Genomic DNA, 19,402 nt, shown 5'->3' on the forward strand with positions numbered 1-19,402 from the left:
TATGTATCGAAATATTTATTTTGCACTAAAGAGAGTCGCGCTTTCCATAGAAAATGAGTATTTAAAAATGTAATAAAAAACAATTCTCACAGTACAGTTCAGTGTTTCCCCACATAGGCCCACTTAGGTTTACACAGTTTTAGATTGTAGGACAGCATAGTTTAAAATAGACCAATCCCTGCCTGTGCCTTAATTTGTCCTGTTTTTGGCAGTTTTAAAATGTGCTTGTGACGATTTATTCCTCAATAAGAAATGATCAGTGGAATAAAGAAATGATCAGTGGAATAATTCTGATGCAGTAGTCAGTCTGTAAATGCAAATGTTCTATGCTATTAAAAAGTATGTTGTTTTTTTTAAAGCATTGTGCACACATAATTCAAGTAATTTCAGGTATGACAGACGGCAACTCTACATGATCCAGTCTTACAAAAACATTATGACACTAATAATGTAAAACAAAATGTCTTCTACACAATTAATATTATGACAAAAAAAAATAAAAAAATCAAGCTATGTTTGCACTAAAGAGATTATCTGTATTGGGCCCTTTGAATGGAATGCACAAGTCACTAAAATCCTAGAACTAATTTCATATCAGAATGTCATTATTAATACATTACAAAAAGTGGGAAAAAAAAAAAAAAAAAACTTAGAATCACACAAACTTAGAAATGTTGAATTTTGCATCTAATTCTGAAATTCATGTCATAATTCATTGGTGTAAATGTATTTCTGGAGCTCATATGAAATGTAGAGTAGTAATCACTAGGGGAGACTAAAGGTAAAACCTTTGGGGACGCTTATAAAGGATGTGTACAGCAAACGACTTTAAATGGCGCATCGAGATCCATTAAAAAGTTTGTTTAACATGAAGTAGCGTTCTAAAAATATGGTGTTCATAGTGGAAGATGCTAAAAAAAGCTGCATGTAAAAAAAAAAAACATATACACAAGACAGCATTACAGAATCAACCTGAATGAGAAGTGAGTAAGTAAGAATTGGCACAGCGATAAAAGTTCTTAGTATTTCTCGTGTTAAAAAAAAAAAATCAAGCGTTTTGACGTGGGAGAAACGCAAGGTCTCGAGTCGCATTGTTTAAACCGTTATTCGAACGGTTTTATTTTAACGCTTTACTTTTGAAATTGAGTGCGATGCTGGAAAAGTGGTGAGTTATGAAAATCATTTTAAAAACACTACACTGAAATGCAAAAACGCATTCCGTGTGAACCGACTTCTAATGTTTCCACATGTGATTAATAGCATGATTCCACATATGATGATTGATGTTAAACTGAAACCTCTCACTAGACCAAGATGATACACCCACAAAGAACCAATGAAAAAGAAAACAACACACTAGTAGATGTGAGACTTCCACAAAATGTTGACCCAGAGCGCATAACCTGAATATATAACCGACCCCCTGTGCTTGTGAGATTGTGACAGGTTCACAGAAAGCTTTCGTTTCAATCATAGGCACGATACAAGGACCTAGGAATCCTACGGCAACTACAAATGGTATGGCTTAGACTGAGGTCTGAAGTTAGTCAAGACAGCAAAGCACAGAAAATGCCACTACAACATCAAAAAAAAAAAAAAAGAATCAAATTACAAGAAAACGAGTGCAACTAAAGCGATCCATATGCTAACGCTAAGAATTGTGGTCAGTAACCCGCACTGAGGTTTCCATTTTATCCAGTTAGTATTGATACTATAACGAGTATCTTCTATATCTACATCTGAATAGGATATTATAACATTTGAAGAACTTGTCTATATTTCTAACATGACCGTTTTCTAAAAAAAATCATCCATACCAAAATGATTAAATCTAGGTAATTTTGAAACTTCTTTTTTTGAGATGCTAAAGTTTAGTTAGCCAGGCCCCTCACAACGCAAAGCATCGTGGGAATTTAACAGAGAGTTGTCCAGATGCTTTAAAAACCCATGCCCATGCTCCATTTGGATGAAACGGTAAACTAAAGCAACAATCCAGTCACGAAACTACATCTTACATTCATATGAGGAGGCACTTGTCACAAACAATGGGCTTCAATGAGGGGACTAGATTCAACATGCATTAGCTTCATTGTACCTATCATAATATGAGACTTGCAGATAGTCTTTTCATGAACGTTAAGCTAAAAGTTTACGACATTTCAGTTTGCAATATTAGCAATTCTTCATTCACTGTAAACCTTTACCTCAGTTTAGGGGACAAACACATTGACGATAGCACTTTCAAGGCAAACAGAATGGAAAGGCTAATGTAGTGAACTTTGGACGAAACTAAATCTTTGGGAGAGAAAAACCCCAAAACACGAACAGCACTGACATTAAATGACTACAGATTTGTGCAAACTGTGGTCTTTCTGGTGTTAAACCATTCATCTTAAACCTGACGTTCAGCATGACCTTCTTTCATTTATGCGGGTATGTCTATCACGAACCGGCAATGTTCAACTAGTATTCAATATTCAACAAGTGTTCTTTAGATGCAATTTAAGACATGTAAACGGAAAGATTTAGGTGATCACTTGTGTCGCTTCAGCACAACACGTTTCAATTTCTTCAAGATCTAAACATAATACAATTTCATGACAGACCACTGACATCATAAAGTACCACATATAAATAAGACACCCCTTCTCCTCAATCACCGACAGTTGAGGGCACAGCATACCAATATTGCAAAGGACCCACAGCTTACGGATTTAAGCTTCTTACCAAATTCAAGAGGAGAAAACGGTGAGATTTTGGCATCGTAAATGACGTTTTCTTCTCAGAGCCTGCGGGATACTAAGACCCTTCAGGCTCAGGCTGTGTGGAGAATTCACAAGGCTGTTTCCTGCACTGTATGGGCCAGGTTGCAAGTAGGCTGGGCGGTTATCTTTTCTCCTTCCTCTTCCCTGAGCTTGTCTTCCTCTTTAGTATAGGCAACACCATTGCTCTCTTTTTGGGCCATCTGGTAAGGCTGATGGTCCAGGCCTTTGGACTATAGCACAGGCACATACACACATAACCTTTCATAACTCTTTTATGGAATAAGGAATGCTGTATTTCAAACTGGTTTTTGATTCGTAGCATTTTAGTGACTTACGTTGTCTTCCAGTGGAGTAACACAGCAGAGTTTCTCCCTGTAGCGCTGGGGCAGAAAGAACAGCAGATTGCCAAGCACAGGGTAAATCGTACCTGGGTTTAACTCTTTCTCTTTCCAAGGCCCTGAGTGAACACAAAGCAAAAACACGTTATTGTTGCCGCTTAACAATCAATTGTGTAACTGGCAACTGAAACTATTCAAAATTAATTTTGGGAACTGAAATAAAGCTTCAAATATACAGAACTTATTAGATAAAAAGTAAAAAAAATTTGATGTTACCATGACATACTACAATTAAAACAACATGAAAATATAAAACATTTAAAAAAAGATAATATCAAAAAAAAAAAAAAAAAAAAAAAAAAATTAAATACCGTAAGTCCCAAAAATAATAATACAGTATAAATCATACAAATACTAAACTAATCACTGTCATTGTCATTAGTGCATCTATATAAAAGGTCAGTTGTCACTCATGCTTCATTCATATTCTTAAAATGTGTTTTCAAAATTAGCATTTATATATAAATGTACTACATAAAAAATACATTTAAATGTTATGTATTTACTTCATACTAGTGTTACAGTTTATCTACTCAAAATTGTAAGATAAAAGTATCATTTAAAGCTCAATTTAAAGGAATAGTTCACCCAAAAATTTACAAAAATGTTTAATTAAAATTTTTGGGTGAACTATTCCTTTAAATGCATTTAGAAACCACATAACTCTATGCATATTAGTTTAGCTTTTTTTATTATTTTTAAATAAATTTTCTCTGAAATCTTTTGCAAACCCACTAGCACCACCTTGCGGACTTCAATAAATTCCCTGTGTAATCTTACTATGCCAATTAATTCTAACCTCATTTTTAACGTTTTACAGTTTAGACAACATGCAACATATTCATAAAGATAGCTTTATCAGCAGAAAACAAAACTTTAACCTGCTTTAAACACTTGCTGATAAAACCTAGGATACGGTAAAATGATAAGAGTGTTTTGGAAACACACTTTACCCGTAAGAAAGCTGACCAGTAGTCCGACCACAACAACTGTGGCAGAATTATGAGCACTGTACCACATGTATGATAGAGAGTACAAAGCTTGAACTCCAGAAGGCCTGAGAAGACAAGATACAATATTCAGTCTGTAATACAGCTATTATTCTAAGCAGCGTTTGCAACTGGCTACATGAGCTAAAATAATTGATTCATGATTGTTCTGATGTAATTAAACAAGCACTGCAGGAAAGGAATTTCTTGAGCTTGCTTAATTAAAAATATATGCACCTTGGTTTAGGTGTGAGGAGTGTCGTCATCACAGCCGTTGTCATGTTTCCCACGTCAGGTATGACAGTGGCGTTTATCACAGGTGATGCAGAGGCAGACATTCGGGAAACAAAGCTGCCGATACCGATCCAGAAAGCCATGACCAGCCCTGACACCAGCCCAACCAGAGCACCCTGAAAACACACTCCATGACATGAATTCATAGTTTCAATCATGTACCGAAAACATATCAAAAGTGAAGACTTCTACATTTTAAACATTAAACATATTAATTAAAAAATCCCAGAGAAACAAAAGTTTCGTTAAGCAGCACAACTGTTTTCAACAGCGATGATAAGAAATGTCTGAGCAAAGAAAATCACATATTATAACGATTTTTGAAGGATCATGTGACTGATCGTGTGAGTAATTATGCTGAAAATTCAGTTTTGTGTCACAAAAAAAAACTTGTTACAGATATTTCTCAACATTACTATTTTTATTGTACTTTCGTTAAAATAAATGGTGAGAATGAGAGACTGCGAACCCCAATCTTTTGCTTTGCTTGTTTGACTTACAGTGGAATTGGCCCAAGGGAAAAACATCCCGAGACAGAAAAGGCCAAGAAGAGGTCCACCCACCATCCCAAAAATACTGAGTGCTGCCTAAGGATGTTAAAGAGATGGGAAATAAACAGATTATTGCTAACTCTATGAATACATTAAACTAAATTACAGTTATAATCGCTTAAAATCCTCACCTGCAGCACAGAACCCATTAAGGATGCGATGTATGCCATAGCCAGGCACACAAGACCGTAACCAAGAGCTGTGGGGGGGATTTAATGACAAAAAAAAAATAACCCCATCATCCCAGGATTGCCTTTCAACTCAGCACGGACATTATGTTGTACTAGAATCATTCTATGAGGAGGGGATTTTATTTTATTCATAGAAAAATAATGAGTAAAATAATAAGCTCTGCCTTTCAGACAGTTATTGTAAAATAGCTTACCCAACATTTTTGATAAAAGGGTGGCACGGGCCTCTGTCATGGGTCGTACATGAGGCTTGATCAAGTCCTCCATGGTAACTGTTGCCAGGGAGTTGAAGGCAGATGAGATTGTGCTGTTAAATAAATTAGACGCTATTTAAAGAAAGCCAACATCTAAAAAACACTTTGAAAATTGCAGTATGAGGAACTCTCCTCACAAAATTTGGTTGATACCTGAGAGCTCCACTAAACAGGCATGCCACAAACAGTCCTGGCAAACCAGGAAGATCTCTCAATACATCCATTACGAAGTACAGCACCATCTGCAGGTGGAGAAAGAGGTGGAGAGTGATTTTCCCATAATAACTGTCAAATGGTGTGATGATCTCGATATTAAAGAACGAGAAGGATACAGAATTGAATGATAAAGGTCACAGCAAGCTGTTGCATAAAAATAAACAATTATTATTTTACTCTCTATATCGGTTTGGGGTTGGTAATATTTGCAGTTAAAAAGTACTGTAAAAACAGTAAAAAAAATATAATTGTTGCTGATTTAACATTTAATACATTAATAAAAAACAGGCTGATTTGTAGCTTAAGAAACATTTCATTTTATTAAATGTTGACAGGTGCAAAATTAGGTGTACGTCTAAATATTTCTGTGGAAACCAAAAAACATTTTGTTCATTTTCAACAGAAAAATAGAACGGATGTATAGAAAGTTTTAAATAATTTATTTGCATTCGTTCAAAATAATTTTAATCTTCTGAGAATTTTTTTTTTATCAATTTAATACATCCTTGCTGAAATGCACTCATTTATGTATATGTACGTAAAAAATGCTGCCCCCAAAACATTTGAATGGTAGAATATATTTTGTGTCTGACCTGGTCATTACTTTTGACATAGCCCTGATCCAACGGGCTCTCCTCTCCATATCGAGCATACATAACCAGACCCATTAAACAGCCCAATGTGAGCACAATCTGCTGGCATGGGAACACGGCATAACAGGACCTGAAGGACAAGACACCCCCAAAAAAACATTTCCAAATGTAATGACCCCTTAATACAAATAAATATTAACCACTGAAATACAAATAATAACATATCGATGGGCTGCTCAGAGAGTTGTGTTGCAGTAACTTAACACAACACAGCAGAAGCACCACAAATGATGCATAAAACAGCTTCACAGTTTCATATTCTATTGACTCGACCCGAGTGTGGAAGAGCTGGGTGTTTTCTTACATGATGGCCTCTTTCTCTGTGCGGGAGCTGAGGTATCTCTGGACCTGAGCCTGATTCACTCCATACAGGGCCAGCATGAGGAAAATACCCCCCACCCCCAGAGTCCAGAACGTGTGCCTCTCTAGAGGGTCAGGGTTCAGGCTGCCATGGGGACCGCAAAACAAAGAATGAGAACTTTGGTTACAGTTCTGGCATGTGGAACAGTGTTTGTTAGATAATCTTAAAGGAACAGTTTAGGATACTCCCATGAATCAAAAAGATATAAAATTGCGCAACTCACTCAAGGCCTGAGATACGGCTGCCGTTTTGTGCTTTCCTCCAAACTTCAGCGATGCCACCCGCCTGATGGGTGCCAACTACAATCACTGCCAGCTGCCCCGCGAACATAACAATTGTCTGAAACACATCTGTCCAGATCACCGCTTTTAGGCCACCCTGGAGAAAAAGAGAAGAGAGAAGTTATGATGTGTTATAACGTGATATGTGTGTGTGTGTGTGTGTGTGTGTGTGTGTGTGTGTGTGTTATTTCTTTCTTTCTTGATACTTCAGTAATCACGTTGATTTGCCATTCGAGAAACATTTTTATTACTATAACATGGTTATAAAACAGTTGTGCAGCTTAAAATGTTTTTGCAAATCATGATGCATATTCAATCTCCCTACTGATTAGAAATGTTGATGTCTTTTTTCTTTTTTTAAACCTCACTTGTGCAGCTGAGCAACAGTAAGTAAAAAAGAAAATGACTAAATGCATTTACGTCCCATCACATGTAAACAATGAGATGATAAACTGATCTCCAGCTTACCAAAGCCGTGTAAAGTGTGCACACCAATCCCATGGCCAGCACTGCCCCCCAAAGGTCAAAACCTGTTACTGTGATCACAAACAAATTCAAAGATTTACTCGAGGACAAACATGAAATAAACTACTTATCTGGTATACATCAACACGCGTGTCTTGTAATGCATTAATAATCCCAGTTACCTGCATTAAGTGCGAGTGCTGGAGCATACAGAACAACTCCCATATAGATCACCTGCATAAAAACATAAACTCACAGTTAACAGTTGTCATGCTTTTCTGCAAGCATACAAGATTGTTTTAGGACAAAATGACTTCCTCCGTCTAGTAATAGTATAGTTCTGAGAATCATTACACTTTAGATCCACAACGCTGAGTAAAATATTGTCCATATCAGTGGGGGGAGTCAAAATAAGTTTGTAGGTGAGAGTTCACGTTTTTATACTGACAACAGGGTGTCTTTGTGCCTAACAAAACTGGAGTAAAAGACAATATTACTTTAGATTATTAGATTATACTCCTAAAGGTTTTTATTGCGCACGTTCACGTACTCACCATCTGAAAGATGAAGGTCACAGTGCCACATATCCGAACACTTTTACTAAAACGAAGCTCCAGATACTATAAAAGGAGAAGACGAAGGAGGCAAGAAACAGAAACGGTGTAAAACTCCATAGAGCACGTTTTAGTACAGCTGGAAGGTTGCAATTTACAAATATTACATAATTTTGTTGTCTGATGGATTGAGATGGATGCATGCATTAAACTGATCACATGTAATAATAATGTAATAATAAATACTTAAAAAAAAAAAAAAACATCCCCCAACCTTTCAGACAGTATCTTATTTACTGTAATAAATGATTTTGCTTGGTTAGAATTATGCTATGATTTACTTTGCTAAACCAACTGACTTATGTTAAAAAATGGGGTCCCAAAGTCTAAGACTACTAGTGAAAACGCTTAAATTTTGCAGTTGCAGGTCATTTTTATAAAGTTCCCACCCTTTTTGACCAATGAATATCCATGTTTTTTTCCATGAACTTTTTAGTTGTTTAATGATTACTAGATTACTCCTTAAAGGTGCTGTATGTAAGTTTTTGACTCTTCTAACGCCAAAAAATTACATAATGTGTTTGTAGATATTTAGGAAACATGTTATGTTTTCTCTAAAAAAATAATACAATAGCTAGTAATTCTACTATATGTTTCAGACATATCCCAGGCCGGAATTGCAATACTAGCTAGCTGGAAATAACATACTGCACATTTAATCTGCATGATCCTGCCCACTTCCAGTTGTTGGAAAACACAGCGTATTGCTGTCGATGTACTGTGTTATGTTTACATAGCGGTTTCTCCAGTAATTCTACTCTGAAATGCGCGTTCTGGGGTGGAATGTGTGCTTTTGTCGTACCTATTTCAACCACTAGCTGCCAATCTTACATTCTGCACCTTTAAATGTCATACTAATTCCCTAATGAATCATTCACTGACTGATTTGTTAAACAGGTTCATTTAAAAAAAAATAAAACTGATTCTCATAAAAAGTGACACACACACCAGTCACAAACAAACAGTGAATTTCTAATGTAGTACCTGATACGCGCTGCTAAGACGGAGCCGATAGAAAACAGGTATGAAAATGTGTGCAGGGATGAGCAGGCCCAGGAAGTAGGAGCAGCCCAGGAACCAATACTGTGTGCCATGTGTGTAAATCTCAGATGGGGCACCCAAGATGGCCACTGCTGACTGAAAGGTGGCCAGCAGTGACAGGGACACCGGAAGGCAGCGCATGCTGCGGTCGGCCAGCAGGAACTCTTGTGTGGTCCTCTGGCGACCCCCTGAGAAGGCATAGTAAAGGCCGATTCCTGCAGAGGCGACCAGCAGCACGACGAAAATCACATAATCCACCGTGCTGAAGTGCATCTGGACTATGTCCCCCATGATGCCGTGAGGTGTGGAGAGGAGCACACTCAGTGATGTGGCCCCTGAACGATCAGTGGAGGGTCAGAGGAGAGTTGATCATTGGGTCATCATGAAGGATAGCAGGTGACTTGCTGTAAAAAATCAAAAGTCTGTTTAGGCAAAGAGTAGAATATCAACATTGCACTTACCAATTGTCTGTTTAGGCAAAGAGTAGAATATCAACATTGCACTTACCAATTGTCTAGATTTACATCACAATTTGGCCTTTTCCAAATTAGTCAGTAATCAAACCAAAATTGAAAGATTTTTGTACAAAAACATCAGAAAGAAGTCTATTGTTCTTACAGGATAAATCCAAATCATTCCTCAAAATATCTTACGTGTTGCACAGAAGAATTAAAATCATGTCATTATGGAATGATAATCTTGTGAATGAAATTAGTGACATGCTTTTAATATTGTCACAATAATAAAGAGAAGAACCTTCATGGCAGGAATTAAGCTATCAAAATTCATTACGAAATTATTAAACTATATCAAAATACATATACATGTACACTAAAACTATGTGTATTAGTATGTGTAACGCAGTTTTTGTTGTAGTATCAGCAGAACTGCTGTAAAGATGTCTCTAGAGTTAAAGCCGAAAGCACTGCTGGATCACCTCATTTGATTAGAGCTCTATTTTATGTTTTCTGAGCTGCTAGGAGGTGGCCTTAGGACACGGCATGGTTTTAGCAGTAATTCGCCATAAAAACATTAACAAAGGTTTAATTAAAAAATAACACAAAAACACATTATCTATGTTAAAGAATAATTAGATTGTTTTGGTTTATGTATTTGATGAAACTCAAAACTAGTAAATAAATGAAATCATGGAAAAGTTCTAGACACTGATAAAAAAAATTGTCTTAATGAGCCAAACAATAAATACATACATTAAAAAAATAATAATAAAACACAGATCGCAAGTTTATCAGTCATACAACCCACTGAAACCCGAACACAGTCTTGTGAGACATAATGACATAACACAGTTTATTCAATAAGTCATCATGTGACTTGGAAATCTCCTTTTAATTTAGGGCTTCCTGCCATAACAAACCAGCTTACAAGCAACTATTATAGCATATTCTGACATTCTGTAGCTTTACTCCATTTGAAAACATCTGAGCAGGACTTTTTAATACTCTCATTAAGTGACAATGCATTACACTGAACAGAATTGTCAGTAAAGACATTAAAAATACTATAAACTATTTATATTTTAAATACACAGTATTTGATAATTATAAATGTTTTATAATAACTGTTTTATAATATATTGCTTTATTTTTTTCAGCATATAATCAGTTTATTTGAATGATTTGTGTCACAGTGAACACTAGAGTACTAAATGCAAAAAGTCAGTTTTATCATCACATGAATTAATTGCACTGCATAATAGTTGTCCTGTATAATGAAAACAATCATTTTTTTGAAAATTACAGTTTCTACATTTGGTTTTAAAAAAAAAAATGCAACCTTGGTAAACACAAGTCTTTCAAAAACATACCTTTCAAAAAATCTTAACAACCCAAAACAGAATAGATCAGAAGAGAATGCCATTTATTTCATACATATTTTATTTTAATTTTTCTACGCACATTTACTAGCAAGCAAGTTACGTAACACCCTGCAAAATGGTCAAAGGTCAAGCATCATACTAAACTTTCTTGCAACTGTGCGAGTTTGCTAAATGTCATTTATTGACTACACTTGCAGTATTTGTAAATTAGTTGCATGCAACGGACAGTTTGCTGCACACAGTTCTGTCCTGTCCAGGGCAACAATACAGCCTATGAGAAACTACAGCAAACATGACATTTTTCATTTTGAGGTCAAGAACACTTGAGGATAACTCACTTGTGTGACTAGGTCCAAATAAAAATCACTGGCAATTTGTATCTAATCTGTAATCTGTATGTATGTGTATGAGTATATAACTCACGTAGCTTAATTCACTTTGTTTCATCAAAAGCTGTTGCGTCGGCTAGTTTGCTAAAAGATAAGCCTCACGTGTGACATGATAAGGACATGAGTGAAAGACTCTGACCTAGAAGGTCTGTGACAACTCAGATAACCGCGCCGCAAAAAAAAGATGTTTGGGTTGGAATGGAGGGTTTCACACAAGTTTAATCGTTTTCACTTATTTATTTGAAAAACAAGGAAGGACAAAGCAGTTCTTATCTGCAGAACAGTGATGAAAAACTCAAAAAACACAGGCCAAGATTTGTTAACTCAAAATAGACTGTTTGCTCAGATTATTTCCTGTTACTGTGCAAAATGGCTCGGGTTGTTTTAGTGCAATACTTTAAAAAAATATCAAGTCTATGACAGATAAGACAAGAAATGAGATGTATCGAAAGCAAAAAAAGGGACGAACCTGTATTGTTTCTATGGTCACAAGGCTTTTGATGATCAAACAGTGGGATAAAGGCATAGCAAAGTGTCTGTTTGATTTCTTTAGCCTCTCTGATCAAGCCCTGCTCTTGCATATGATCCACTAAACACAGCTTATGACTCATCAGCAGCATTAGAACCCACTGTATTACACGGCGTACCCTGACACGGCCAATAAATAGTAAATATCAGCTGTTCTGCACCATCCAGTCAACCAACAACCCAAATTATTTATTGTGGTTTAACATGAGTGACGCTATAATTTGCCTTCTTCAAAAAAAAAATCATATTTCTATAAACAGGAATGTCAATTTAACATTAATTTAGTGGAAATGCTTCTAAAAAACAATGTTTCCAGCCCTGGCAAGGCTTTTAGCAAGTACATTCTGTTATGACAATTTAATCTTTTATTTTCTCTTCTATCTTTATTTTGCTTTGCATAACAGGGAAGCCTTGGAAACAACTGACAATATGTTCTTACATAATATATGTAAGAAATGAGCCCTCAAACCACCATCTTTAAAAAAACTGAATGCATGTGCCATGCATAGAAATGACATATATGAGAGCCTAATTATTAATTCTAATGGCAATAAAATATCTGAAGCTTAAATAATGATAAAACTGAAAAACTAATAAAAAAAAAATTAAAAGATTTATAAAATGCCTCATTGATAGATACAGCTTTACAAAATATATTAAAAATTACCTAAAAACATAATATTAATTAACTAGTTCTGTTGAAGGATTAATTGCGATTAATCATATTCCAAAAACCTTTTGTTTACATAATGTGATATATATATATATATATATATATATATATATATATATATATATATATATATATGTGTGTGTGTGTGTGTATGTATGTGTGTGTGTGATGTTGTATTTACATATTAAATCTATTTATATGAGACATAAATTAAACAAAAATAAACATACATAAATACATGTAGGCCTAAATATATGCTGCTACATATTAAATTAATTACAATAATAATGAAAAATAAAATAAATAACCAAGTAAAAATGAATAACTATAATCTTTTATGTTCTAACACAGTGATAGACCAAAATACATATGTTGGAGTCATAAGAACCATATAATCACTCACTATATTTCACATCAGGTAACAGGAAATAAAACAATGCTATTGAACAGAACAAGTTCTGACATGAACTGTAGCACTGGTAAAACCAAGTTCGTGAAAAGCTGTTGTGCTGCTTAAAATACCAAGCTCACAGCACGACAGTCATTGCTTCACCAGCATCAGGATTAGCAACTTAACAAAACTGGTCTAAATGTAAACCACCAAGTCACTAAAAGGGACAGTTCTGTCATCATTTATTCACACCTGAGTTGTTTCAAACCCTTCAGAGTTTCACTAACCCTTAAACCCGGCACTTTCTGGTGACTCTGCTGGGCACCTGTGTGAACTTGAGGAGAACTGCTTAAAACGAGCCTATCCATTTAAAATGATCCTACCAACAAAACATTAATCACGGCTGTAAATCTTTTTACAACAGTTATTATGCAACTTGACTTTATAAAAAAAATGTTTGCCTGTGAAAATTCACGTTCAAAGATCAATATTTGTCCATATGAGATCCGACAAACAACTTTTTGGCATGCTAACCCTATCCATACACTAAACCTAACCCTAAATTACTTATCCCTAAAGTGAATAATGTAAACCTAAACTTGACATTTACTACATTTACATTTGATTGGTTGATTAGAATGTTTGCTCTGCTAGGTGAATATGCCTATTGATACACAATGACAATGTCCTGAACACTTTTTATTCAAAGAGGGCAGGATCTAATATTTTCCTCTGAAGTCGACCTGCATCATCTTACTTTCAAACTAGGCCTATAGTTATTATATATATTTTCATTAAAACGGTTCTCAAAACACAGGCACCTCACGCGTGTCATATTTCAAATTCAAGCGATACCGTGACATTTCCCTATTCGTTTTAATGGCGGGACGCGACACTGTTTTTAAATCCTTGTTTTGAGCTAATGAAAATATTAATATTAAATATCATTCGATGTGCGTAAAATAAAGAATGGCGTTTAGTTAAACAAGGACCGTTCACTATTACCGGTCAACGTCTCAACCCACGCGCCGTTCGCGAGCAACAGAGCCACGAGCTCGTGCACGAATAGATCGCGCGAGCTAGAGAACTTAGACAGAGAGAGAAGGGGGGACTTCGAATATTTGATTTCGTAGTTAGATAAGTTATAGATATCGCGCGATGTAAAGAAAACCTACGAATCTGACAGCAACTGCGTACCGACGGATGAGCGTGTCTTTTACGTGCAATAGCCGCGGAGCATACCGCGATGCCTGAACGAAATCGCACGCTGATGTAAAAAGGTGACACCGTTTCGTCACGACAGAGAAAAAAACGACACACGCTAGTAAAGCGTACGCCGCGACGCAGATAAACACAACGCTCCCGTTGCAATCAACGAAGCTGTCTAGGCTCCTGCGCGCGATGCGCTCTGGCAATTCAGGCAGTGTCTTTTAGCGACCTTATCGTTCGTTCTGCTCAGCCGTCCCGCCGTTATCTTACCTTGGTCAGAGTTCATCCGATGAATAACGAGGGATGAACGAAGAAAAGCTTAAAGCCGTCTCGCTTCAGACCACCCCTACTCTCCTTGACATCACAGTAAAGGTTGCTGCTCCATAGTTGTTACAGATGCACATGTGCTTCCGACGTCACGCTGAAACGTCACCATGTCGCCACCACTCGCGGCTCCGCTCCGTCGGCTCAAGAAGAAGGTATTTTTCTGGGCATGTGTTGCTTTTTTTTAATAAATTCAGATAATTGACCAGACAATGTTAAAGTTTCATTTTTGCTTACGTGTGGTTACAAAATTGAAAAAAAAAAAAACCATTGAAATCGAAAAAAAAGTTCATTTACGAGCTCACCAGAGTTATATCTGGAATAATTGTTATATTTTGTATATGCACAAGATTATCTTTATAAAACCTGGTTTGACCGCTGTTGTATTCTCAGGGGTGTTTGGTGACTTGTGACGCATTTCTTTTTAGATTTTGATTTCCCTGTAAGAATAAGCTAAGCGTGCTTCTTTACTTGATCCTGCTGTTTTTCCATCTAAAGGGAAAAAAATAATAACAAAACTATACATTTGTTATTTCAAAAAGAACGTGTTAATTTCTGTTGGTCTAATTGTTAATATTGATTGGAAGAAAGTTGGGGTATAAGATGTTAAGCATTTCTTTGACTAGATTTATTGAAGATATTTATGTAAATTGTTCATTCTGTTAAATACAGAAATGGTTCCTCATATTTTTTTGGCATTAGCTATATACAAAAATATTATGGTGGGAGGTTTCCAGATTTATAAATGACAAAGTGTTGTGCAGTTTTCATTTATTATATGAACATGCATTTTTATTTATTTTTTTGAACTATTGTTTTAGCAATAAGAAATGTTTTTTTTCTGTAGTACTTAAGGAGTGAGATATTTAAAGTACCATTAAGGGGAGTACAAACAAAAAAAAAGCTGCAAAGACTGTATTTATGTGATATAGTTATTGTGATTTACTCTAATAAATAATGAAAGACCTTTCATTATTGTTATATTATTTTTAGTTTTTGTCTGTGTTTACCCTTGGCATTCTTGTTCAAGCATTAATAAAAAAATAAAAAAACTCGCAACTCTCATAAAAAAGTGCTCATCCGTATCTCCCAATGGGGAAAAACAAAGAATGTGTTATACATTTTGAAATGCAAGATGTTGTCACGTTTAAAAAAACTCACATAACACATTTTAATAAGTAATTTTCACATTCACAAAATTAAATGGTCCAAACCTCATTTTTCTCACTTCTTTTAAGTGATAAAAAATATTTCAAGCTTTATTGAAAAAAAAAAAACATACAACTTTGTAAGCAACGAGTTCATTATTGTACTCTGGCACTGGTTTATTATTTTTTTCATTGGCCTTTTTTTAAACGAATGAATATTCCTGATTTTATAGTACTTCCATGTGGCATTAATACAAAAAAAAACTGACTCAAAAGTCAAAGAAGTATCATATTATATTGTATCATGTCATATATATATATATGTGTGTGTGCATAGAAGTTTTCAAACTCGTGGGACTCAAAGCTCTGCAACGTCTTCCCTTCCATAAAGACAACAGAATTTATCGCTCCTACTTCATCCATCTTATAATTAATCTAATTCCTACCTTCGTGAAAAATGTTTCGAATGTTATGTCTGAGCTCTAATCCTTTGACCCTCAAAACCAGTATGAATAAAAGCCAAGCTCTGGTTACACTAGACTTTGAGCACGCAAAATTTCTTTGGACACGGCGACTGTCATATGATTATAGGCTCTTTTTTGTCTTTTTTAAACACTTAAATTCAACACATACCAATAAATCCAAAATTTCAAAACAAACCCATCTTCTCCACTTTTCTATAACACTGCAGTTTTAAAATGTATGCTCTCACCATCATACCATGACATATCAATATTCTGTGGGCCACATGTTTTCATGTTATACGAATTGGCAGAAATAACCAGGCTTGAACTCCGGAACAAAGAAATGTGAAATATACTTCATATGGGCTTGTGTATTAGAAGGAACAAAGGGATAATTACTTCTAAAAAAATAACCTAATCTCAAAAAAAAAAAAAAAAGGTATGAAATTTTGCAGTTTATTAAAAATGTCAAGGAAAAAAACTTTACAGACAAGGAAATAAAGATTTGTTTTACACAGAAACACTGCCATGCATGTTTCCCCAAATGTTATGTCATCTATGCCATGGTCGAGAACAAAATTATCAGGGAATGTCCAATTAAACTGAACATTCCATTGTAATGGTTTATAATTTTTTCCTTTATAATTTTTGCTGGGGTAATCTGAAGGAAGGTGACAACAGCAGTCCATGAAAGTCTATTAGCTCAGTTGAGTTTCCTGATGACTGAGTTTATGTCTTCTGCTCTGGGTCCAGGAACACCAACATCTTTCAGCAGTCCAACTTTGTCTTTAGCAGCGTGTCTTGGTACTGACAAACGGAACGGATACAGTAAATTGTTTACCACCTTGAAGTTCTTCCCAGCAGAATAGATCTCGTGAATAAGGTCCTCCAAACAGATTATGCCATATTGTCCTTAAGACACAAACAAAAGAAACCCATTCAGAATATACATTTCATTTAAATTTTAAAAAGTCAGTATGAATATATAAGACTGTTAGACACATACCATTACACGATATAAAAAGGAATTAATTGTACTTTTGTGCATTTCAAATATTTGCACAAATTTCAATTTTTCCCAAAGGAATGCTACCATGTTCACTGCTCCTGATTCAAAATAATATATATATATATATATATATATATATATATATATATATATAAAAGCTACTTGCAAAAGTTCACTATATAAATTCTTTAGCTCGTTAAAGATTTGTTACGTACCCCAAAATGCGCAATCTCCCACTGAATGAAATGCATCTACCATGTCAATGACTTACCAAGATGCTGCTCGATGAGTGTATTGTCGGTCAGAGGAATCCTTTTCTTGCCAATCTTTACCAGACCTCTTTTCAATATAAGCTCACGGACTGATTTCAAGTTGGGATATCTGTTAAGATATCAAAACAATAAATTAAACAAATGAAATTCTTATTTATATATATACGTGTATGTGTTTTTCTTAGTCAAAACCAAATCTGCAGATTTAAAGGTGCAGTGTGTACATTTTAGCAGCATCTAGAAGTCGCGATTACGACCGACTTCTATGTAAAGGGACCCACTGTGTATGTAGATATAAATAGCTTATTCAATAGCGGTTCATTTTGTAAGGTCCGTCTACGACTCTGAAAAGTCACACATATTGAAATTCTGTCAATAGATCCTTCTAAATATTACACATCACACCTTTAAAACCTGTTCAGATATTTTTAGTGTAAAATGAACGTCATATTACTCACCCCCACGCAACGTACGGTTCCACTGTCTGAAGCATTTTAATAGAAGTCTTGCTGACTTTCACAAAGGTGCCGCTAAAGATCTTCCTCAGCCTTAACATCTGAATGGACTTCATTACTTTGAGGCTCACACCTTTGATCCTAACAAAGCAGTCATACGAGACAATTCAAAAGTTATAAACATTCAAGCAGAAGTAGAACGGTACAATTCACTCAAAAATGAAAATCATTTTACTCATTCATCTCGCTGTCATTTTTGGGAGAACTACTTCTTTAACCTCATTATGAATGATGAATAAGCTGATCATACTCTCTGATGCGAACAGCAAACACCAGGTTGTTCTTTGCAGGGGGCAGGGGCGGAGGAGGTCTGTGTTTGAGTCTGGCAAGTCGGGTCTCATCTCGATTCCTCCTCTTGCTGTTTTTCAAAAAGTCCTCCAAGCGCTTAAACTTCAAGGGTATCCCTTTATGGACCTAGTGAAGTTTCGACAATTTCAATTTTGTTTTGAAGCAAATATTGGACTTTTTTTTTTTTTTTTTTTTTTTTAAAAAGCAGGTTACAAAGGAGGAATTCTCACTTTTCTCTTCTGCTGTAAAGCAAGTTTGGCTTGAGTAGCTTTGATGGCCTGATAGGCCTTGCGTTTCTTAAGAAGATTCTCAGGAACAAGCTTGATTACTTTCTCCGTTCTGAACAAAAGACATTGAATATGCACAAATGTTATTAAGAATGTTATTAATACTTAACTAGGCACTTTCTTGAGAAAAATAATGGGTTACATTAAATCTACCCCTTATATATATATATATATATATATATATATATATATATATATATATATATATATATACACACACACACACACACAAGAATAAAGCTATATACCTGATTTGCATATCTCAGGTCAAATGGTGGTTATACTACAAATCTATGTTAGTTTTAGTTCACCCAAAAATTTTAATTCTGTAATTTATGAAAGTATTCATCATGTATGACATGTATTTCTTCTTTTGGACACAAATTAAGATATTTTGAAGAATATGAGTAAACCAAACAGTTAATGGGTCCTATTAACTTGACTTCCATAGTATGGAGAAAAATATATGGAAGCCAATGGGGAACAAGAGTTTAGATATCCATAGTGTTCAAAATATGTTCCTTTGTGTTCAACAGAAGAAATAATTAATGATGACAGAATTATTTTTGGGTGAATCAAAATTCTGTCTATTCTATATACGCATTTGAAATAGAGTTGGGTTGTTTTACTGCACCCTAGTGTACCTTAAATAAAAAGTGCTTAACATACAGGTTAATTTACTTTTATTAATTAATTAACCATTTGTATAACATAGCCAACGTCACTATGGAATATAATAATTATCAGCAGTGTTATCGTGGCCTCAGAAGTCCCATGTGAAAACAAGTTCTTTTTAACCCCCCAGTACCGTTTTGTTTAAAAAATAATTGTACTAAAAAATCAAAGACATTACGTAAGTACTAAACATGAAGCTATATTACATAAATATCTAGATGGTCGCTGCAGATTGTTCAGGATTTTTCTGTAAAGTCCAAATACGTACCCTGATTCTGCCATCTCGTCTGCTGTGACTATTTCCGTCGCACGGAGAT

At 35.2% G+C, this 19,402-nt stretch overlaps 2 protein-coding genes across 2 annotated transcripts in view; both read right to left on the reverse strand.

Moving 5' to 3' along the window:
- Nucleotides 1-1,037: 1,037 nt before the first annotated feature.
- On the reverse strand, nucleotides 1,038-14,586 carry slc5a6a (solute carrier family 5 member 6a). Its single transcript, XM_043219446.1, has 16 exons — nucleotides 14,374-14,586; nucleotides 9,017-9,477; nucleotides 7,973-8,038; nucleotides 7,601-7,652; nucleotides 7,422-7,489; nucleotides 6,896-7,050; nucleotides 6,616-6,756; nucleotides 6,252-6,381; nucleotides 5,596-5,684; nucleotides 5,383-5,495; nucleotides 5,129-5,196; nucleotides 4,947-5,033; nucleotides 4,390-4,562; nucleotides 4,117-4,220; nucleotides 3,101-3,222; nucleotides 1,038-2,995 (listed from the first exon to the last, which is right to left on the reverse strand). Exons 2-16 carry the CDS (start codon nucleotides 9,362-9,364, stop codon nucleotides 2,834-2,836), a joined length of 1,878 nt encoding a protein of 625 aa, XP_043075381.1. The 5' UTR covers nucleotides 9,365-9,477; nucleotides 14,374-14,586; the 3' UTR covers nucleotides 1,038-2,833.
- Nucleotides 14,587-16,481: 1,895 nt separating this feature from the next.
- Nucleotides 16,482-19,402, reverse strand: part of rpl7l1 (ribosomal protein L7-like 1) — a 2,996-nt gene continuing 75 nt past the window's right edge. Inside the window, exons 1-6 of the mRNA XM_043219448.1 lie at nucleotides 19,354-19,402; nucleotides 18,354-18,462; nucleotides 18,086-18,249; nucleotides 17,779-17,916; nucleotides 17,320-17,429; nucleotides 16,482-16,951 (exon numbers count right to left, since the gene is read on the reverse strand). The exon at nucleotides 19,354-19,402 is cut by the window's right edge and continues 75 nt beyond it. Coding sequence (XP_043075383.1) covers nucleotides 16,743-16,951; nucleotides 17,320-17,429; nucleotides 17,779-17,916; nucleotides 18,086-18,249; nucleotides 18,354-18,462; nucleotides 19,354-19,367 — 744 coding nt within the window. The 5' untranslated portion in view covers nucleotides 19,368-19,402 and the 3' untranslated portion in view covers nucleotides 16,482-16,742. The remainder of the gene's footprint in view (nucleotides 16,952-17,319; nucleotides 17,430-17,778; nucleotides 17,917-18,085; nucleotides 18,250-18,353; nucleotides 18,463-19,353) is intronic.

Source organism: Puntigrus tetrazona, chromosome 20 (assembly GCF_018831695.1).
Source record: "Puntigrus tetrazona isolate hp1 chromosome 20, ASM1883169v1, whole genome shotgun sequence".
Taxonomy (NCBI): Eukaryota; Metazoa; Chordata; class Actinopteri; order Cypriniformes; family Cyprinidae; genus Puntigrus; species Puntigrus tetrazona.